Below are 16,544 nucleotides of genomic sequence, written 5' to 3'. Positions count from 1 at the left end.
ATATGTGGTCAAGATGAATTCCCATTCTAATCAATAGTTTGTTTGCTTAACCAAATTTCGTTATTACAAGACATTTATAGAGACATAAATGACAACCATATTTTCAACAAGTCCTACGGATCACACATCAGTGGGGCCACTTTGGATATGAATGAATTCAATTATCAAACTTGTGACTAATGTTTTGAAAACTAGTGGAAACATCAAACACTCGAACCACATTGTTTTTTCACTTGATTTATTTTTATTTTTAAGTTTAGTTCTAAGATGGAACTGAGTACATTTTATATTTTATAAATGTTAGTGTAATAACAACTCTAACCTTTGAAATATTAAATATTAAATTATAATATATCCACTCAATTTACCCTCACTTGTATTTAACTTGAAGCAATAATACTTGTACTTTTTAATTTGATTTGCTTTGTACATAAAGGCAATCGATCACCTACAACTAACAAGACGTGTAATGAATGGTAAGGGATGAATATGATATGTTCACTACCCACGTTTCAAAGTTTGCATATTAATTATTTTGTTGCATGTTTATTAGGTTGCATGTTATTTACTAAGTCTACGTAATCTTCCAGTTATGTTGAATTCCACTTATGTCGGTAGGTAGGTACTAGGTAGTGGGTCGAAGAAGGAGGAAGTGGTTTATCCCATGATCCCCATGTTTTCTATTTTGTTATGTTTTGTAATCCTTTAAAAGGGATATTCTCGTTGAAATGAAATATGCAGATGAATTAAGAGTCTAAATTTTATTCTATTTTCTCTCAAGTTCCTAATCTCTTTTCTGGCCATTTGATCTGAAAGTCTGAACCATATCAGAATATGTTCATAGACAGTGGCGGATCTAGGATTCGCGCAAGTGGTAACGTTTTATAAATAAGCGGTAATGAAATCGAAAAAACGTCAAATTTTTCCAAAATTTACACTAATTTTACACTACCCCCGGAACGCCAAGCCGTAGCGGACGCCACCCCTTAGACTAATGTACATCCGCCCCTGTTCATAGATCCGGACTATGTTTGATGTTCGAAGTTATTTTTTATTTTTAACGTAGAATATCGAGATATGTACAAACTTGATATAAAATCATTGGGTGCGTCCTTTCCCAAGCGTGGAGGTAAGGTGGAGTTATGATCACGAGTGGAACCCCACGCCGCGTATGCATAGTCCAGGGTGTGGATTTTCTCATGGGGTGACCCCAGGGCCGGGCTCTAGGCCCGGCAAACCCGTGCCGACGCCCGAGGCCGAAAATTTCAAAGGGCCCGAAAAGTCTTTATAAGCTTGTATATATTTATTGAATTATATATTTAGTATATTCATCTGTTATTATGCAAAAAAAATATTGGTGATGTAGTGGCAAAAATCATCTCAAAATAATGTAAAGGTCTCAAGTTCAAGTCTTTTCTCAATCACTAAGTTTTTATTTTTGTAATTCATTTACCCTTAACCATAATTTTGGGCCCAATTCTTTTCGTCGCCCGGGGCCTAAATTTTTTCGAGAGTTTTCGGGGACGACTTTGGGTGACCCCCTTTCAAACGGGATGTGAAACCATGTGGAGGTGAGTGACAAGGTGTGAGATCATGTGATATGTGAAAGGCATTTCCACCACCATGTGATGGGGGTGTTAAATCGGTGACAAATTTTCACATGTGAGATCATCCGGCGTGCCGGATAGCCTAACATCATATCTAGACATTAAGTAGGAGTTTGGCCCTACTCATTATCACAGTGTAGTGATCACCATAACTGCTTGCTTGAATATAAGTTTAAGATGTGATTGTTACCAACTTTTTAGTAATGGTTAACTAAATATAGTTGTCTATTTTTTTTTTCTGCTGCTTCTGTACTCTTTAAAACGGAAAATTGGAATTACTTGAATGCAAATTTTCAAAATGGGAAAATCACGAAGTCTCGCTACATGGCTATTTTCGTGATTTGTGTGGGTCAATAGCCATTTTTTGTGATTTTCCCTTTTAAAATTTCTCGATAGAGCTATACTACATCGTATTGTGAAAATACAACAGATACAATATTTTTGGTAAATAAGTATTGGACAAAGAAAAATACATATCATATTGAAATAACGATTTCATTCTTGTAAATTTACTTGAAGTCAATAAATTTATGTGTCTAATAGATGTTTTACTTTGCAACAAAAATAATGTGTTAAAATCTTGATCGTGAGATTTACACATAAAAGTTGCAGGTTTCCTATTTCCAATCTTATCCTGTATGCTTTCTAAAATTTGTGTCGTCTCACTTTTAACTTTTAATCTATTTCGAGCTGTATGAAATCAATAATTGATTAAGACAATTATTTATTTATTATTTTTTTTTTGCAAAGAATGAGAATTAATTCTATGTGAAAACAAACTTCTAATATTGGGTTTTGAACAAATTAAGATATTTGGGTTGAACCACTAGAATGATCGGATGAAAGTCATGAAAAGTTGCAACTTTTTTGTGAAACAATAAATCAGAATTATAACAACTGGTAGATATCGGTTATATACATTTGAAGTCCTCAAAAAGTTATAACTAATCTTAGTTACCACTAATAAACGGTGGTAACTTACTACTGAAAATCACTTCCTACTAACGATTATTTTCAAGCAATTCTTCATCATCCATGAAAATCTGAAATCGCGTTCAGTGATACTGCAAAATAAACATTTTTTTCATGCTACCGAAAAAAAATAAATAAATACAAGTCAGCTTAGTGTCACGGGCCAAATATTTGAAGTTCGCAATGCTGTGGGTTGTGTTTGAACGCTTAGGTTACTGGCTAATCTTGGACTTTATCGGGGGACGGAGTCAATGTCAATGAAGAGGTGTACGTGCCTAGTCGTGCAAACGACGAACGCACCACTGGTCGAGAGCTGGCGCCGCTCTCCTGATGAGTTCAAGGCAGGATGAAACCAGTAACCCACACAAAGAAGTAGGATGGATTGGCTTGTCCCCAGGGACTTGGGACGCCACACGGGGGTCGAAAAGTAACCCCGTGACATTATTGCAAGATAGAAAAAAGAATAGCGAAAATAAAAAAAAAACAAGAGAGCTTATTGCAAGATAGGAAAAGAATAGGGGCCTCGTAGTTAAGCTAAAACAACACATCAGCAAGAATCTTTGGTGCCTTCAAAGTTTGAAAAACCCTAAATTATTATTAATAATAAATTTTGGGGAAAAAGGGACGAAATATAATGGCACCACTTATCTGTTAATTGCGTAATTACTCTCTCTCTTTCTCTTTATCTTTCTCTCTCTAAACCTGAAATTGCATACGAATTCGTAAACCTTTTCGCACACAGACCTAAATCGCGTATTGTGCTTCGCAATTGAAATGCAGGTGAGTTTTTAACAACTTTTCAATTCATATATCAAATTAGAATTTGATTCTCTATAATTTATGTTTTTGATTAAAACTTGTTGCAGACGAGAACGGTACAAGTAGGACATCTTTCAGATCTAGCAACCGAGAGAGAAATTCACGAGTTTTTCTCCTTTTCTGGTGATATCGAGCAAGTTGAAATCTGTCGGTGAGTAAATTATGTTTCAAGTTTGAGTTGATTTAACTTTTTTACCGTTGTTATGCGTGTTTGATTGATTTTGATTGTTCTTGAGGGTTTCAGTGATTCGGAACAACATAAGACTGCATTTGTCATGTTTAAAGATCCAAAAGCTCTTGAAATTGCGTTATTGTTATCGGTAATCTCTTAATTTAGTTATTCTTCTTTCATCTTTTATTGAAGTAGACATTCTGTATGATGCCTGTGTGATGTGATGATTGTGTTAATTATGTATGCTACTTGAGTCTCTGAATATGAAATTTGTATTTACTAATTTTATAGTTAATTAGTTATTATTCTATTTTTGGGGTCTGACACTTATTATTCTTAGTATTTATAATATTTATTTATTGGAACCTTGAATAGGTATGTTAATATATTATTACTAATTTCATAATTGGAATACTTTGTTTGATCATTAAGTAAAAGTAGGATGAACTATGCGGAACATAAGGGGTACTCCTTTCATTAATACTTTTACTTCTCTGTTTTTCTAAGGTTTTTTTTTTTTTTTTTTTTTTTTAATCAAAGAGTCCGATTTAAGATTTCCTGCAACTGGGCGATTTTTACGTCAAGGAATTACCCATCTGATTTTAGGAGTGCATGGAGAGTCATTATGTTATTTTGTATCGAACTAAGGTTAAAAATATTCAACAAATTTAGGCTGCAGTGAGTCATTATGTTAATTAATTTCTAGTCAAGGGTAAATTTCTTGTCATCAAAATCTTTATTGGAATTTCAAATGATACCAAATATTGTTACAACTTACAATTCTATGATTATGTATTGAAATTTCTTTATTGAGTTATATATGTATTTATGCAAATATTTTATTTACACAAAAAAAGTTCTATCTTCCAACAGTTTTTAGCAATCTGCAACCACTCAAGTCAACAAACTATGACCACAGATTTGTGGCTGCATATTTCATTCCACTTTGTCCAGCGCAGACTCTTGGGTCATACTTTGAAATACAAGAGCAAAATTCCAACAAAAGGATAATTAGTATTGGCAACTTTTTTTTAGTTTTTAGTTGATCAGCCTTTGTTTGTCTTTATGCTGGATAAACCCTGAATTTTTTATTAGGTATTAATCATCATTGTCTATGCACATGAGCACATCTTGGGTCCACTATTACCACTATTTAGTTGGTTTGTTATTAATTAAAACACTTTATGGAAATGGACTAATGGTAAACCAATGCTTAGCCAACTTCGAGCAGTTGGATTTTAGTGGAACTGTATCGGGTATATCTCTTATCACCAAAGAAATGTTTTGTACTTTTGTAATAATTCAATATCGTTCTATATTCTATTACCGTGTCTGAGAGAGTTAAAGTAATGTAGTTACTCTGCTCTGCTTATGCTATCCACTATAATTTGAGAGATTTTAAGTAATATAGTTACTCTGCTTATGCTATCCGCTATAATATGGTGCACAATTTTTGCTTTCTTCTTTTTTTTATAAAGAATTTTTAAAGGTGCATGACGTGGTTGCATCTTAATCATCCAAAAGTAAAGTTGTAATATTGATTATTTTAATTGTAATTTGTAAATAGGCTAAATAACAGTAACAGATATTGATTTTATTATGCAAAGGTTCACTTTATGCCATCAAACTATAAAGAAAAAAAAAGTCATTTTAATTTCTAGCAACTCCAACACCATATCAATATTATGAAGATTAGATTGCAAATTGCAGCCACCAACTCACCATTGCACAATATCTTGCAATTCTGAAGTGTTCTCTGACTGGGTCCACTTTCTTTACTATATGAATACATCGTATTTGGTTTTGCTTCCTTAAAGTGACCAAGCATAAGTATTATTATATTGATATATATAGAATCTGAGAATTGAAATAATAACCACAAAGATGTATAACATATATTTTATGAAAACTGGAAATTATATATATTCTGTGTACGTTTTTACAGGGAGCAACCATCGTGGATCAGATTGTTAGCATCACTCCTGCAGAAAATTATGTACCGAAACCTGAGTTGCAGGTATAGTTATTACCGGCATAGAAATATATCTTGATTATTTGTCTTTTAGTGTGTTTGAACTTATGTCGTCACGTCACTTCTTGCAGGAAGTTCGTGAAGTAGATAATGCTGTAAGAATGTCCCCAGAAAACTCTTCACCATCTGCTGCAGAGGTAATAGCTTATAACAATATAACTTACAATTCTGTTTTTGTTTTTTCTTATACAAATGATATTACGTTTACATTGACTTTTAATAATGTGTTAAACAGTCCAACAGTAGTTCTCCTCGTAGTGGAAACGTGTACATTAGTAAAGCACAAGACGTCGTTTCAAGTGTTCTGGCAAAAGGTTCAGCAATTAGGCAAGATGCCGTGAACAAAGCTAAAGCATTTGATGAGAAGCATCAATTGAGAGCCAATGCGTCTGCTAGAGTTAATTCTTTTGAGAAAAGAGTAAGACTTTCAGAGAAATTTAACGTCAGCGTCGCAGTTGTAAATGAAAAAGTGAAATCCGTCGATCAAAAGCTTCAAGTTTCAGACAAAACAATGGCTGCATTAATGGCAGCCGAGAGGAAACTTAATGACACAGGATCGGCTGTCAAATCAAGCAGGTTTGGCCTTTGGCTTTACGTTCTTGTGACCCAAGTTATCTAAGTTTGAGCATCATTATCATTGCTAATAAATGACGATATAGTATTTAACAAATTTGGTTAATATTTTTTTATCTCTCTTACAATTATGTTTAGGTATGTAACTGCTGGAGCAGCTTGGTTAAACGGAGCGTTTGGTAAAGTGGCGAAGGCTGGGCAAGTTGCAGGAACAAAAACCCGACAAAAATGGAATTTGGCAGTCTCAAATTTAACTGCTAAGGTATGTTTTTGTGAATATTTTATTTTGATTCCTTCAAAAAACTAAATAAATTAGTTATTTCAGCTTTTTATTTAAGACAAGATATTGCGCTTAGTAGTTAAATGGCTAACAAACTGAATTTGCAAATAAATTTTTGTTTGCAGGATTCACCAATTGCTGCATAAGCAGAGTTTATAGATGGCTGCATTCTTCATACAATTAGATATTTCCCGATTTGGAAGCTTGGTGTGTGAAATTGGACATATCTCGTGTTTTTTAGGTGTGTTTATGGGCAGTTTTGTGATTCATTTATTAGTTAACTGTTGCTGTGTAAACCAGAGGGTATTGTACCTGTAATTTTCAAGCGTGCAACTGCAAAGACGTAAGTAATGATGTGAATTCCTTCTTAAAATCCTGTTAATGCATCTAAAGCTCTTAACTTACCCTTATATTGGCTTGTCCTAATAGATTTCAGCCCAAATCAACTTGGCCCATTAAAGTTAATTCATATCGGTAAGACGATAACAACTAAATTGCATTGAAAACAATTAAATAAGGGTTTAATTGTAAGATTGTCAACATGTATTCTTAGTTTTACTTTAAAAATACTCATCCTTAGGCTATAGGGTGTGGTCATGACCCTCATGACCACCATGACCCTTCACATATGCACCACATCATCTATCTTTAATCCATTATTCAAAACCACTACCCTAAGGGTGTGGTCATGACCCAAACCACTATCCCCTTTATTTTTGTTAATTTGTTTTTGTCTTAAAATTATCAAATATGAGGGTTGTGGTAATCGTGGTTTAATCCATGAGAACCACCATCAATCAAGGAGGGGGATGGTATACCATTTAATTAATGATCCTATGTGGAAATAATGTTCTAATCCATGACCCCCACACCCCATAGCCTTAGTTTTACTTTAGAAATACTCAATGGGAAAAAGAGTGGAAAATCACATTAGTTGACCAACAGAAAGTCAAAATGGCCTTTGGCTTTTTTAAGTTTTTTAATTGGACTTTTTCCTTTAATCAAAGTTGAAAAAGAAACTAATGAAATGTTGACACATGGATTGTGCCACATAGGCAAACATCTATCTATTTTGCGCCATACTTCCTGTCCAATGGAAGGTCGTTTAAAAAAGTGTTTCGAGGTAAGTTTTTACATCAATTAGCTCGTATCCTTGTTTGATAAAAAACCTGAAAAAATTGTTTGTAATTTGGAAAAAAACTTAACTCCGTTATGTTTTTTAATGGCGAACTATTTTACAAACAAAATGGAAAAGTTCGGACCACTGTGGGTAAATAACTGAGTTACGATTATTATTGGTCAAAACGGACTAGTTCGGATTATTTAAATCAAATTTGTCTTTTCCAATTGTTACTACATATTTTTATTTATACAAATTTTACATTCACGAAATTAATCATTAAAGAATTTTTTTTATTTTTTTATCTTATATAAAATGTTTTACAAAAAAAAAAAATATATTTATAAATTCACAAAGCATGTTATCTTTTGTTTATTTTGTACTTAACTTTTTCGTATAAAATGTTTTTATAAAACATTTCATCATGTATCATTTTTCTACTTAGGTTTTCCAAAATATATTCAAATAACTTAAAAGGATAACAACATAAACAAAGCATGTTATTGTTTATTTTGTAGTTAACTTTTGTTTGACGTCTCGATTAAAAATGTTTTTATGAAATAACATAAAAGCAGAGGCTAAATTCGGCACATAAGTATGTAAATATGCACAAACACAACGCACAAAGTAGGCTAAATTCGGCGCATACGTGCGTAAGATATGCAGTAAACACGACACACAAAGTAAATTGATTTCGACGCATAGGCATATAAGATACGCACAACACAATGCCCATAAATACATATAAGCACACACATATATATATATATATATATATATATATATGCAAGTAATGTCTTGACTTGACACATGCTCTTAAAAGACAACTTTGTTGTTGTCATGCATTTTGGCAATTTTCCCTACTTAATAACATCCTAGTCGGTTATCGAATCCAAAACCCACAACCAAACATTCCAATGTCCAAACACTCTACGTAACAACTACTTGGGCAGAAAGTATCAAACAACATCGTCAGGGGTTAAAACTTAAAACACTTGTGAGGTGTTGAATCCAAACCCTATCCACGTGCCAAATCCACAGATCCCATTTACGTGTCCACCCGGATTTCCGACCCACCCGTTCGTTCAACGTTGCGTACGATAATCATCCCTCGTTGTTTTCTCGTCTATTCAACCAACCAACGTGTGAAATACCCTTTTCACCCTTCTTCCCCCTCCCCCTCTGCGCATATTCCCCCAACCGATCCCATATCTTCCATCAATCCATCCATCCCCCATTCTTTTTTATTTCCCCCAAATCACACACATTCCATAAATCAACACAGAGATAGGGGGAGAGTGGATCAATTGGAATTGGGGTTTTGTTGTTGAATTCGAATTCGGACTTTGTGTAAGGTAAATTTCTTATATTTTTTCCGTATTTGTAATGGGTTTTGTTTTCTTTTCTTGATTTGGCTGAATCTTGAATTAGGGTTAGTTTGGGTATCCGTCATTTTGTACCGATCTGCTCCTTTTGTTTCCGATTCGATTGCAATTGTTTAATCTGAAGGTTATTTTTGGGTTTTAAATTTTTATCCTGTATATCTACTTTGTGTGATGAGTTTTCGAAGGGAATATGCTTTTCTTGTTGGGGTTTGAGTAATCTTGACTTTTATAAAAAAAAAAAGATTTTTTTTCTTTTTTTTTTTTCTGTTGTTTAGATGTGTACATCAACACTTGAAAGATCAAGGTACATACATTGTTATTTAGCCATCGGTACGTTCAATTTGGTGTTGGGTCGATCTCTTTATCACACATTTTTTTATTAGAAGGTTCAGTTTGATTTGCTTCAAGGAGATCTGTGATTATTATTTCTACAATTGCTGGATTGCATCTGTATGTAATGTAATTTATGGCTATCTTGTGTGGAAATCTTAGATCAAGCAAAGATTTTGTATGATGTGAGGGTATATTCACTGGTACATGTATTGTTAGATAGAAATTGAATTAACTCTGTAGTATATGCTTAATGGGTTCGTCTTCGGTTTTACGTTTATCCTTAAAAATCAGTCAAACAGACAAACAGTGATATGAGTTCCTTTTTGTATCATAAAATTTTGTTTAGTTGTTGATTTCTGATCATTTTCTTACTTGTGATTGATTGTCTACTAACTTCTGTGTTGCTGGATTTTTCAGAATATGTGATGGAGCATTTGTGAACTGTTTCGTTAGTTGGTCTTCGTATACAATAAATATGACGTTGTAACAGTTACATGGCATTTTGATATTTGCTCAGCCTTGATCTCTTCAGTTATTAGTAGATTAACCAACAGTAGTTGTTCGAGAAGCGTTCGTAGCTAGTGATGGAGCAGATTAATTTTCTTCACAGTCAAAGACAAAACCACCAAACTGCTGGTCGTAAATCCTCAACGAATGGGTCCTCCAAAGATCTATGGCTAGCAGTGCAAAGTGGATGTGTTGTTGATGTAGATTCTGCCTTGGTTTTACTGAAGAAAAACGGTGGGAATATCAATTCAAGAAATGCTTTTGGTCTTACTGCTCTTCATATTGCCACATGGAGAAATCACATACCGATTATTAAACGACTATTAGCAGCTGGTGCAGACCCTAATGCTAGGGTACGTCTTTTTTCTCTAATCTTATATATTCATTTGACAACCTTACTTATAATTTATGCGGTTTATGGTTTTTGTATAAAAAGGTAACAATATTTTTTGTCTTAAAAGTTGGTTTAGTGGTTGCCTTTTTGCAAGTGAAGTCAAAGGTTGTTGCTCAAAATGGATATCAGACCAAACTATATTACCTTTTTGATTTAAATCGTTAAAGCTCTAAACTTTTTCATTAAATCTCTCAAACTTTCAATGAGGGTTATCATGTCAAAGTGATAGACATGGCTGATGACGTTTCCTCTAGTTTGACCATGTTGACCGTGTTATCAATGTCAAAACCGGTTTCCTGCCGACAAGGTTGAAACTTGAAATATTACCTTGTATCAAAATATTTGGAGATTGGTTACCTTTTTGTGATTGTAAACGATCTGTATTACCTTTTTACGTTGTAACCTCTGCTTTAGTTAAAAGACGTTAACGGTTTTGCTTGTTATTTATTCAGGATGGGGAATCTGGATGGAGTAGCCTTCACCGGTCCCTACATTTTGGTCATTTGGCTGTTGCTAGCATTCTTCTTAAATCCGAAGCTTCTGTCTCAATAGAGGACTCGAAGTCAAGAACACCTGTCGATCTTCTATCTGGCCCTGTTTTACAGGCTAACGGCAATGGAAACGGTTCAGGTACTAATGCTATAAGAAGCATGCATATTGTAACAATCTCCATTGATAGAAACCCGCTGAATATGTTTTATTATTATGTCTGTTCAGTGGTGACAGAGTTGTACAGTTGGGGAAGCGGTGTTAACTACCAATTAGGGACTGGAAATGCTCACATTCAGAAATTGCCGTGCAAGGTTGATTCACTTCACGGGTCTTTTATCAAGTTGATTTCTTCCGCTAAGTTTCATAGTGTGGCGGTTAGTGCTAACGGTGAGGTTTACACTTGGGGATTCGGGCGAGGTGGTCGCCTTGGCCACCCTGATTTTGATATCCATAGGTAAAATCTTGTGTTATTTTTAGAGTAAAATGCCATTTACGTCTCTGAGGTTTGGTCAGTTTTGTGATTTTCATTCAAAGGTTTGTTTTTCCGCATTTGGATCTAAAAGGTTTGAAATCTTGTCATTTTTACCCGGCTAGTTAACTCTATCCATTTTTCTCCGTTAAGTCAGGGGTAATTCCGTCTTTTTACTAACTTAAAGGGAAATTTGGTCTTTTTCACTTTATGTTTAAAGACCGAATACCTCTGAAAAAGACCAAAGTGCCCTTTAATATAACAAAAAAGACGGAATTACCCCTAATTTAATGGAGAAAAATGGATGGAGTTCACGAGCCGGATAAAAATGGCAAGATTACAAACTTTTTGGATCAAGATGCGGAAAAACAAACCTTTGGACGAAATTCGCAAAACTGGCCAAACCTCGGGGACGAAAATGACATCTTACTCTTATTTTTACTATGTAAGTTATAATCAAGTATAAGACAAGCAGAATCAGTTGTATCATTTTTTTGTTTACTTTTTGCAGTGGTCAGGCTGCGGTCATAACTCCTAGACAGGTAACATCAGGTCTAGGGGCTCGTCGGGTCAGAGCAATTGCCGCTGCTAAACATCATACGGTTGCTGCCACTGATGGTGGTGAGGTCTTCACGTGGGGTTCCAACCGAGGTAACTAATTAATTATCTTGATTATTTTAACTTATTTTAATAAAAGTATAGACTCGATAGTTATAGGGTCAAGTTATTCTACAAAGGCTTCTAATTGTAAGAAGTGTAAGAAGAATTTATAGAGTGACAAGTGTCCAATAACCTAAAACTAAACCCACTACATCACCACCAAAAACCTAAACACCCCACCCCACCCCACCCCACCCCACCACCACCCAAAAACCTAACCCCCCCCCCCCCCCCGGCAAAAAAAAACAAAAAAAAAAAAAAACTATACCTCACCAAAAAACCCCCAAAAAACCTAACCCCCCCCCCCCCCACCCCACCCCCCAAAAACCTAAAAAAAACCTAACCCACCCCACCCCCCAAAAACCTAAAAAAACCTAACCCCCCCACCCCCCAAAAACCTAAACCCCCAACCTCCACCCCTCACCCCCTCGGCAATATATATATATATATATATATATATAGGGTGGATGATGTAGGGGGGGTTAGGTTTTTGGTGGTGGTGGATGTTTAAGGGTTTTTTTTTTTTTGTAGTGAGGTTTTTTTGTGTAGTGGGTTTTTTAGGTTATTGGACACTTGTCACTCTATAAATCCTTCTTACACTTCTTACAATTAGGATTCTTTGTATTTGATCCTAATCCGATAGTTATAATACCATGTTATCTTTCAGAGGGTCAACTTGGGTATACATCTGTTGATACCCAAGCAACACCACGAAGGGTCAGCTCATTAAAGTCAAAGATAGTTGCTGTTGCTGCGGCAAACAAGCATACTGCTGTAGTTTCTGATTCGGGTGAGGTTTTCACTTGGGGCTGCAATAAAGAAGGGCAACTCGGTTACGGAACTTCAAATTCGGGATCCAATTATACCCCTAGGCTTGTTGAATATTTAAAAGGAAAAGTTTTTATTCGCGTTTCTGCTGCCAAGTATCACACCATGGTTTTGGGAGCCGATGGAGAGGTAAGTTTTTCTAAAATTAGTAAAATATATAAAACCGACAGATTAATTTCATATATATCCTTCCAAGAGTTCAAAATTTCATATATATCCTTCTAGATTTCACATATCTAACTTTTCAACATACTAAAAATATCATGTGTGTCCATAATGTCATCTTCATTAATTTAGCGGGACGCTTTGATATAGGGCACTGATTTTATTCTTCTTTTACTATGAAACCGGTAAATATGATATTTTTAAAGTTTGGAAAGGGTAATGTAATATGAAATTGCTCCCAAAATTGTATTTTTTTATGCTTATTTGCTAGGAATCTGCAGGTGTTTACTTGGGGTCATCGTCTTGTAAATCCAAGGCGTGTAGTTGTTGCAAGACTCCTTAAAAAAAGTGAAAGCACCACTTTAAAGTTTCACCGATCAGAACGGCTTCATGTGGTTTCAATAGCTGCAGGGATGACACATAGCATAGCTTTAACCCATGATGGTGCATTGTTCTATTGGGTCTCTTCAGATCCCGATCTACGTTGTCAACAGGTTCATCATCATCAGCATTTATTATTGTATATTATCATCGTCATATCACCGTCACCATAATTTAGTTCTGATGTATATTTGTTTTTTTCTTTGGTGTAGTTATACTCACTTTGTGGAAAAAATATGGTTAGTGTGTCGGCTGGAAAATACCGGACGGCCGGTGTTACCGCTACCGGTGATGTTTATATGTGGGACGGAAAGAAAAGAAGAGACGAATCACCAGTTATAACTCGATTACATGGTGTCAAACGGGCTACTTCAGTTTCAGTTGGAGAAACACATCTACTGGTTATCAGTTCTCTTTATCATCCTCCATATTGTCTCCCGACTTCCGGTAGTCCCGAGCGTTTAAAGTCAAAATTAAGTGACGATTTAAGCGAGTTAGATGAAGATTTTGCTTATAATGATAATGAAATTGATGATGTGGCATCGAGCTTACAAAAGGGTAACAGTGAAAAGAAGGAAATACCGACTTTGAAAAGCCTTTGTGAGAAAGTGGCAGCCGAGCACTTGGTCGAGCCGAGAAGTGCTTTACAGCTTCTCGAAATTGCTGACTCACTAGAGGCACATGATTTGAGGAAGCATTGTGAGGTAATAATTTAACCTTTTTCAACCTGAACTGGACCTACTCATTGTGTTTCTCTCATTCTTATTCAAGCGTTGATAACTTTTGCAGGAAATCGTAATACGTAACCTTGACTACATTTTTACGGTCTCAACGCATGCATTTGCGAGCGCTTCGCTGGATGTTTTAGCTAACCTTGAGAAATCACTGGATTCAAAATCATCTGAATCATGGAGTCATCGTCGGCTTCCAACCCCAACAGCCACTTTTCCTGCAGTTATCAACAGTGAAGAAGATGATAGCGACAACGAGTTTTTCAGAACACGTGATAACAGCAACGGTGAAAAGATGGATTCACAGAAGGAAAGAAACCAAATATTCGATAGCTTTTTACAACCGTACGATCTTGCGAGTCATGAAATTGGTAAACAAGTTCGGGCATTAAGAAAAAAATTGCAACAGATCGAGATACTGGAGGAAAAACGATCCAAGGGTTATCAACTCGATAGCCAGCAGATCGCAAAGCTTCAGACCCGACCTGTGTTGGAGAACTCACTCGTTGAGCTTGGTGTACCTATTGAGACGATTCAGGCAAAGTCAAATTCTTCTGTTGACCAGAAAAACGAGGGTACCAAGAAACAGAGGAAAAAGAGCAGAAGAAAACAGCCACACAGTGAAGAGGTGCATGGTAGTTATGAATCTGAGACCAAGTTAAATACAGTTAAGGGTTTCTCACCTTCTGAAGATTTACAAGTTGACCAAAAGGCAATTTCAAGAAAACCGGATCTTCAAATCGAAAAACATAATTTACAGGAAAAGGAGATAGATGACAAGGGCAAAATAAACAATCTCGTCGAGGTGCCACCGAATAACGCAAAGAAAGAAATTCCATGCTCGAAAAGCAAGAATTCTTCTTCGTCTGCGTCATCTAAGAAGAAAAACCGAAAAGGAGGGCTTTCTATGTTTTTAAGTGGGGCTCTTGATGACACCCCTAAGATTGTCGTCACTCCACCGACGCCCAAAAGCGAGGGCCCAGCGTGGGGTGGGGCTAGTATTCCAAAGGGACCCACAGGACCCACTTCTCTTCGTAAAATTCTGGATGAGCAGGGAAAAACCGTGGAACATAAGCCAGTTGCTAGAAAGAAAGATCAGTTTGAAGTTTCACCTGATGTGAAAACTAGTGGAAAACTTTCGTTGAGTTCGTTTTTGCCGTCAAACCCGATTCCCATGGGCCCGGCCCTGATCCATCAGGTGCCTGAGCCCGACAGAAGCACACCTCCTTGGATTTCTTCGGGGACCCCACCTCTCGCTGGTCGCCCGTCTCTTAAAAGCATTCAGCTACAGCAGGTGACTGAATTTACGCTTCTTGAATTTGGCGAAAAATATGATCTTTACTATCTTAAGTTGTTGAGTATAATTTTGTTTTTGTATTCAGGAGAAAAAACAACAGACGTTATCGCAGAGCCCTAAAACAAAAACCACCGGGTTTTCGGTGACCAGTGGACAGGGTTCGCCGTCAGATTCAGGTGGTTCAAACAAGTGGTTCAAGCCGGAGGTTGCGGCAGCATCTTCTATACGATCGATCCAGATAGAGGAGAAGGCTATGAAGGATCTGAAGCGGTTTTATAGCAGTGTTAAAGTTGTTAACAACCAGTTTTAAGGAGTGATGGTAGTTGCTTTTTATTTATTCTTGAACCGACCGACCCATGGATCTTTTTCTGGTTGTGTTTCTGTAAATCAACTGTAGATACCTTCCAATCCTGAAGTAGAAATCTTCAGTTTGTTAATAAGACCTTCAGTAGACTTTGGTTAATTCAGTTAAGGTCTCTGTTGGGTGGTTGTGTAACCATTATTTCTTCAAAAAGAAGGCAATGGTGCATTTGTGGTACAAATAGAAATCTTTGGAGTTTATTATAATTAAGTATGCTTAATTATGTCTAGATCTTGATACAAAGCTTTTGTCATTTCTTCTATATGTTAAAAGAGGGGTAATGGAACTGCAGTTCCAAGAAGCTCAAGCAAAGGTATAGTTTAACAGGAGTTATTAATGGCTTGCTGTGTGAATTGTGTTTTGATTTGTTACATCATCCACGTTGGTTGGGGCTACAAACATGCACAAAGGTGTTAAGTTAGCTGTCGTATTAGATTTTCACAAATCCTTCAAAGACATCAATTTTCTTTCAATCCTTACGAACATCTTTACATCTTCACATTATCACCACTTACTTTTCACTTTATCACCATGAGATTACAGTGGCGTAGGCAATGTAAAAGGAGGGGTAGCCCGGGCTATCCCTCATCCGTATTCTTAGTGTAAAAATACCCTTCAACTATGTCTACGTATTGTAAAACTTTTATCTTTTTATACAAAGGATGCCCCTAATAAAAAAAAAATAAAAAATAAAATTGGGATACCCCTGAATTTTTGGGCTAGCTCCGCCACTGCTAAATTACAAAGGTCCACATAATAGCTAGTCGCGGGCTAAAATTACCCCACGTGTTATACGGGTTTCATCGAAATAGCTATTATGTGGACCTTTGTACCTTACCATGAGTTTCTGTATCGGCTAAGCCTATTTTATTAATTTTGTCGGTCAACATGTCTACTTTTTACAATTTTCCCGTAAATAAGGATTAAAAAACTTAACTAACCAGAAAGGTGAATGTGCCAGAATTA

General features: G+C 35.9%; 2 protein-coding genes across 3 annotated transcripts; both read left to right on the top strand.

Annotated features, from left to right (window-relative positions):
* The first annotated feature begins 3,146 nt into the window (after positions 1 to 3,146).
* Positions 3,147 to 6,841, top strand: LOC110904335 (binding partner of ACD11 1). Its single transcript, XM_022150179.2, has 8 exons — positions 3,147 to 3,359; positions 3,446 to 3,549; positions 3,643 to 3,718; positions 5,516 to 5,587; positions 5,674 to 5,739; positions 5,838 to 6,178; positions 6,314 to 6,437; positions 6,581 to 6,841. The coding sequence occupies exons 1-8, from the start codon at positions 3,354 to 3,356 to the stop codon at positions 6,599 to 6,601; spliced, it is 810 nt and encodes a 269-aa protein (XP_022005871.1). The 5' UTR covers positions 3,147 to 3,353; the 3' UTR covers positions 6,602 to 6,841.
* Positions 6,842 to 8,500: 1,659 nt separating this feature from the next.
* LOC110904331 lies at positions 8,501 to 15,807 on the top strand. 2 transcript variants are annotated; one of them, XM_022150175.2, is made up of 10 exons: positions 8,504 to 8,930; positions 9,711 to 10,153; positions 10,647 to 10,824; positions 10,912 to 11,140; positions 11,667 to 11,806; positions 12,483 to 12,772; positions 13,090 to 13,302; positions 13,402 to 13,893; positions 13,979 to 15,214; positions 15,303 to 15,807. In XM_022150175.2, the coding sequence occupies exons 2-10, from the start codon at positions 9,878 to 9,880 to the stop codon at positions 15,525 to 15,527; spliced, it is 3,279 nt and encodes a 1,092-aa protein (XP_022005867.1). In that variant the 5' UTR covers positions 8,504 to 8,930; positions 9,711 to 9,877; the 3' UTR covers positions 15,528 to 15,807. The 2 variants fall into 2 exon arrangements, with proteins under 2 accessions (XP_022005866.1, XP_022005867.1); XM_022150174.2 differs by having other exon boundaries at positions 8,501 to 8,930; positions 10,647 to 11,140.
* The last annotated feature ends 737 nt before the right edge of the window (positions 15,808 to 16,544 follow it).

This window comes from Helianthus annuus, chromosome 14 (assembly GCF_002127325.2).
Source record: "Helianthus annuus cultivar XRQ/B chromosome 14, HanXRQr2.0-SUNRISE, whole genome shotgun sequence".
NCBI lineage: Eukaryota > Viridiplantae > Streptophyta > Magnoliopsida > Asterales > Asteraceae > Helianthus > Helianthus annuus.
The sequence above is the reverse complement of the archived record's forward strand: the minus strand, read 5'-3'. Positions and strand labels throughout refer to the sequence as shown.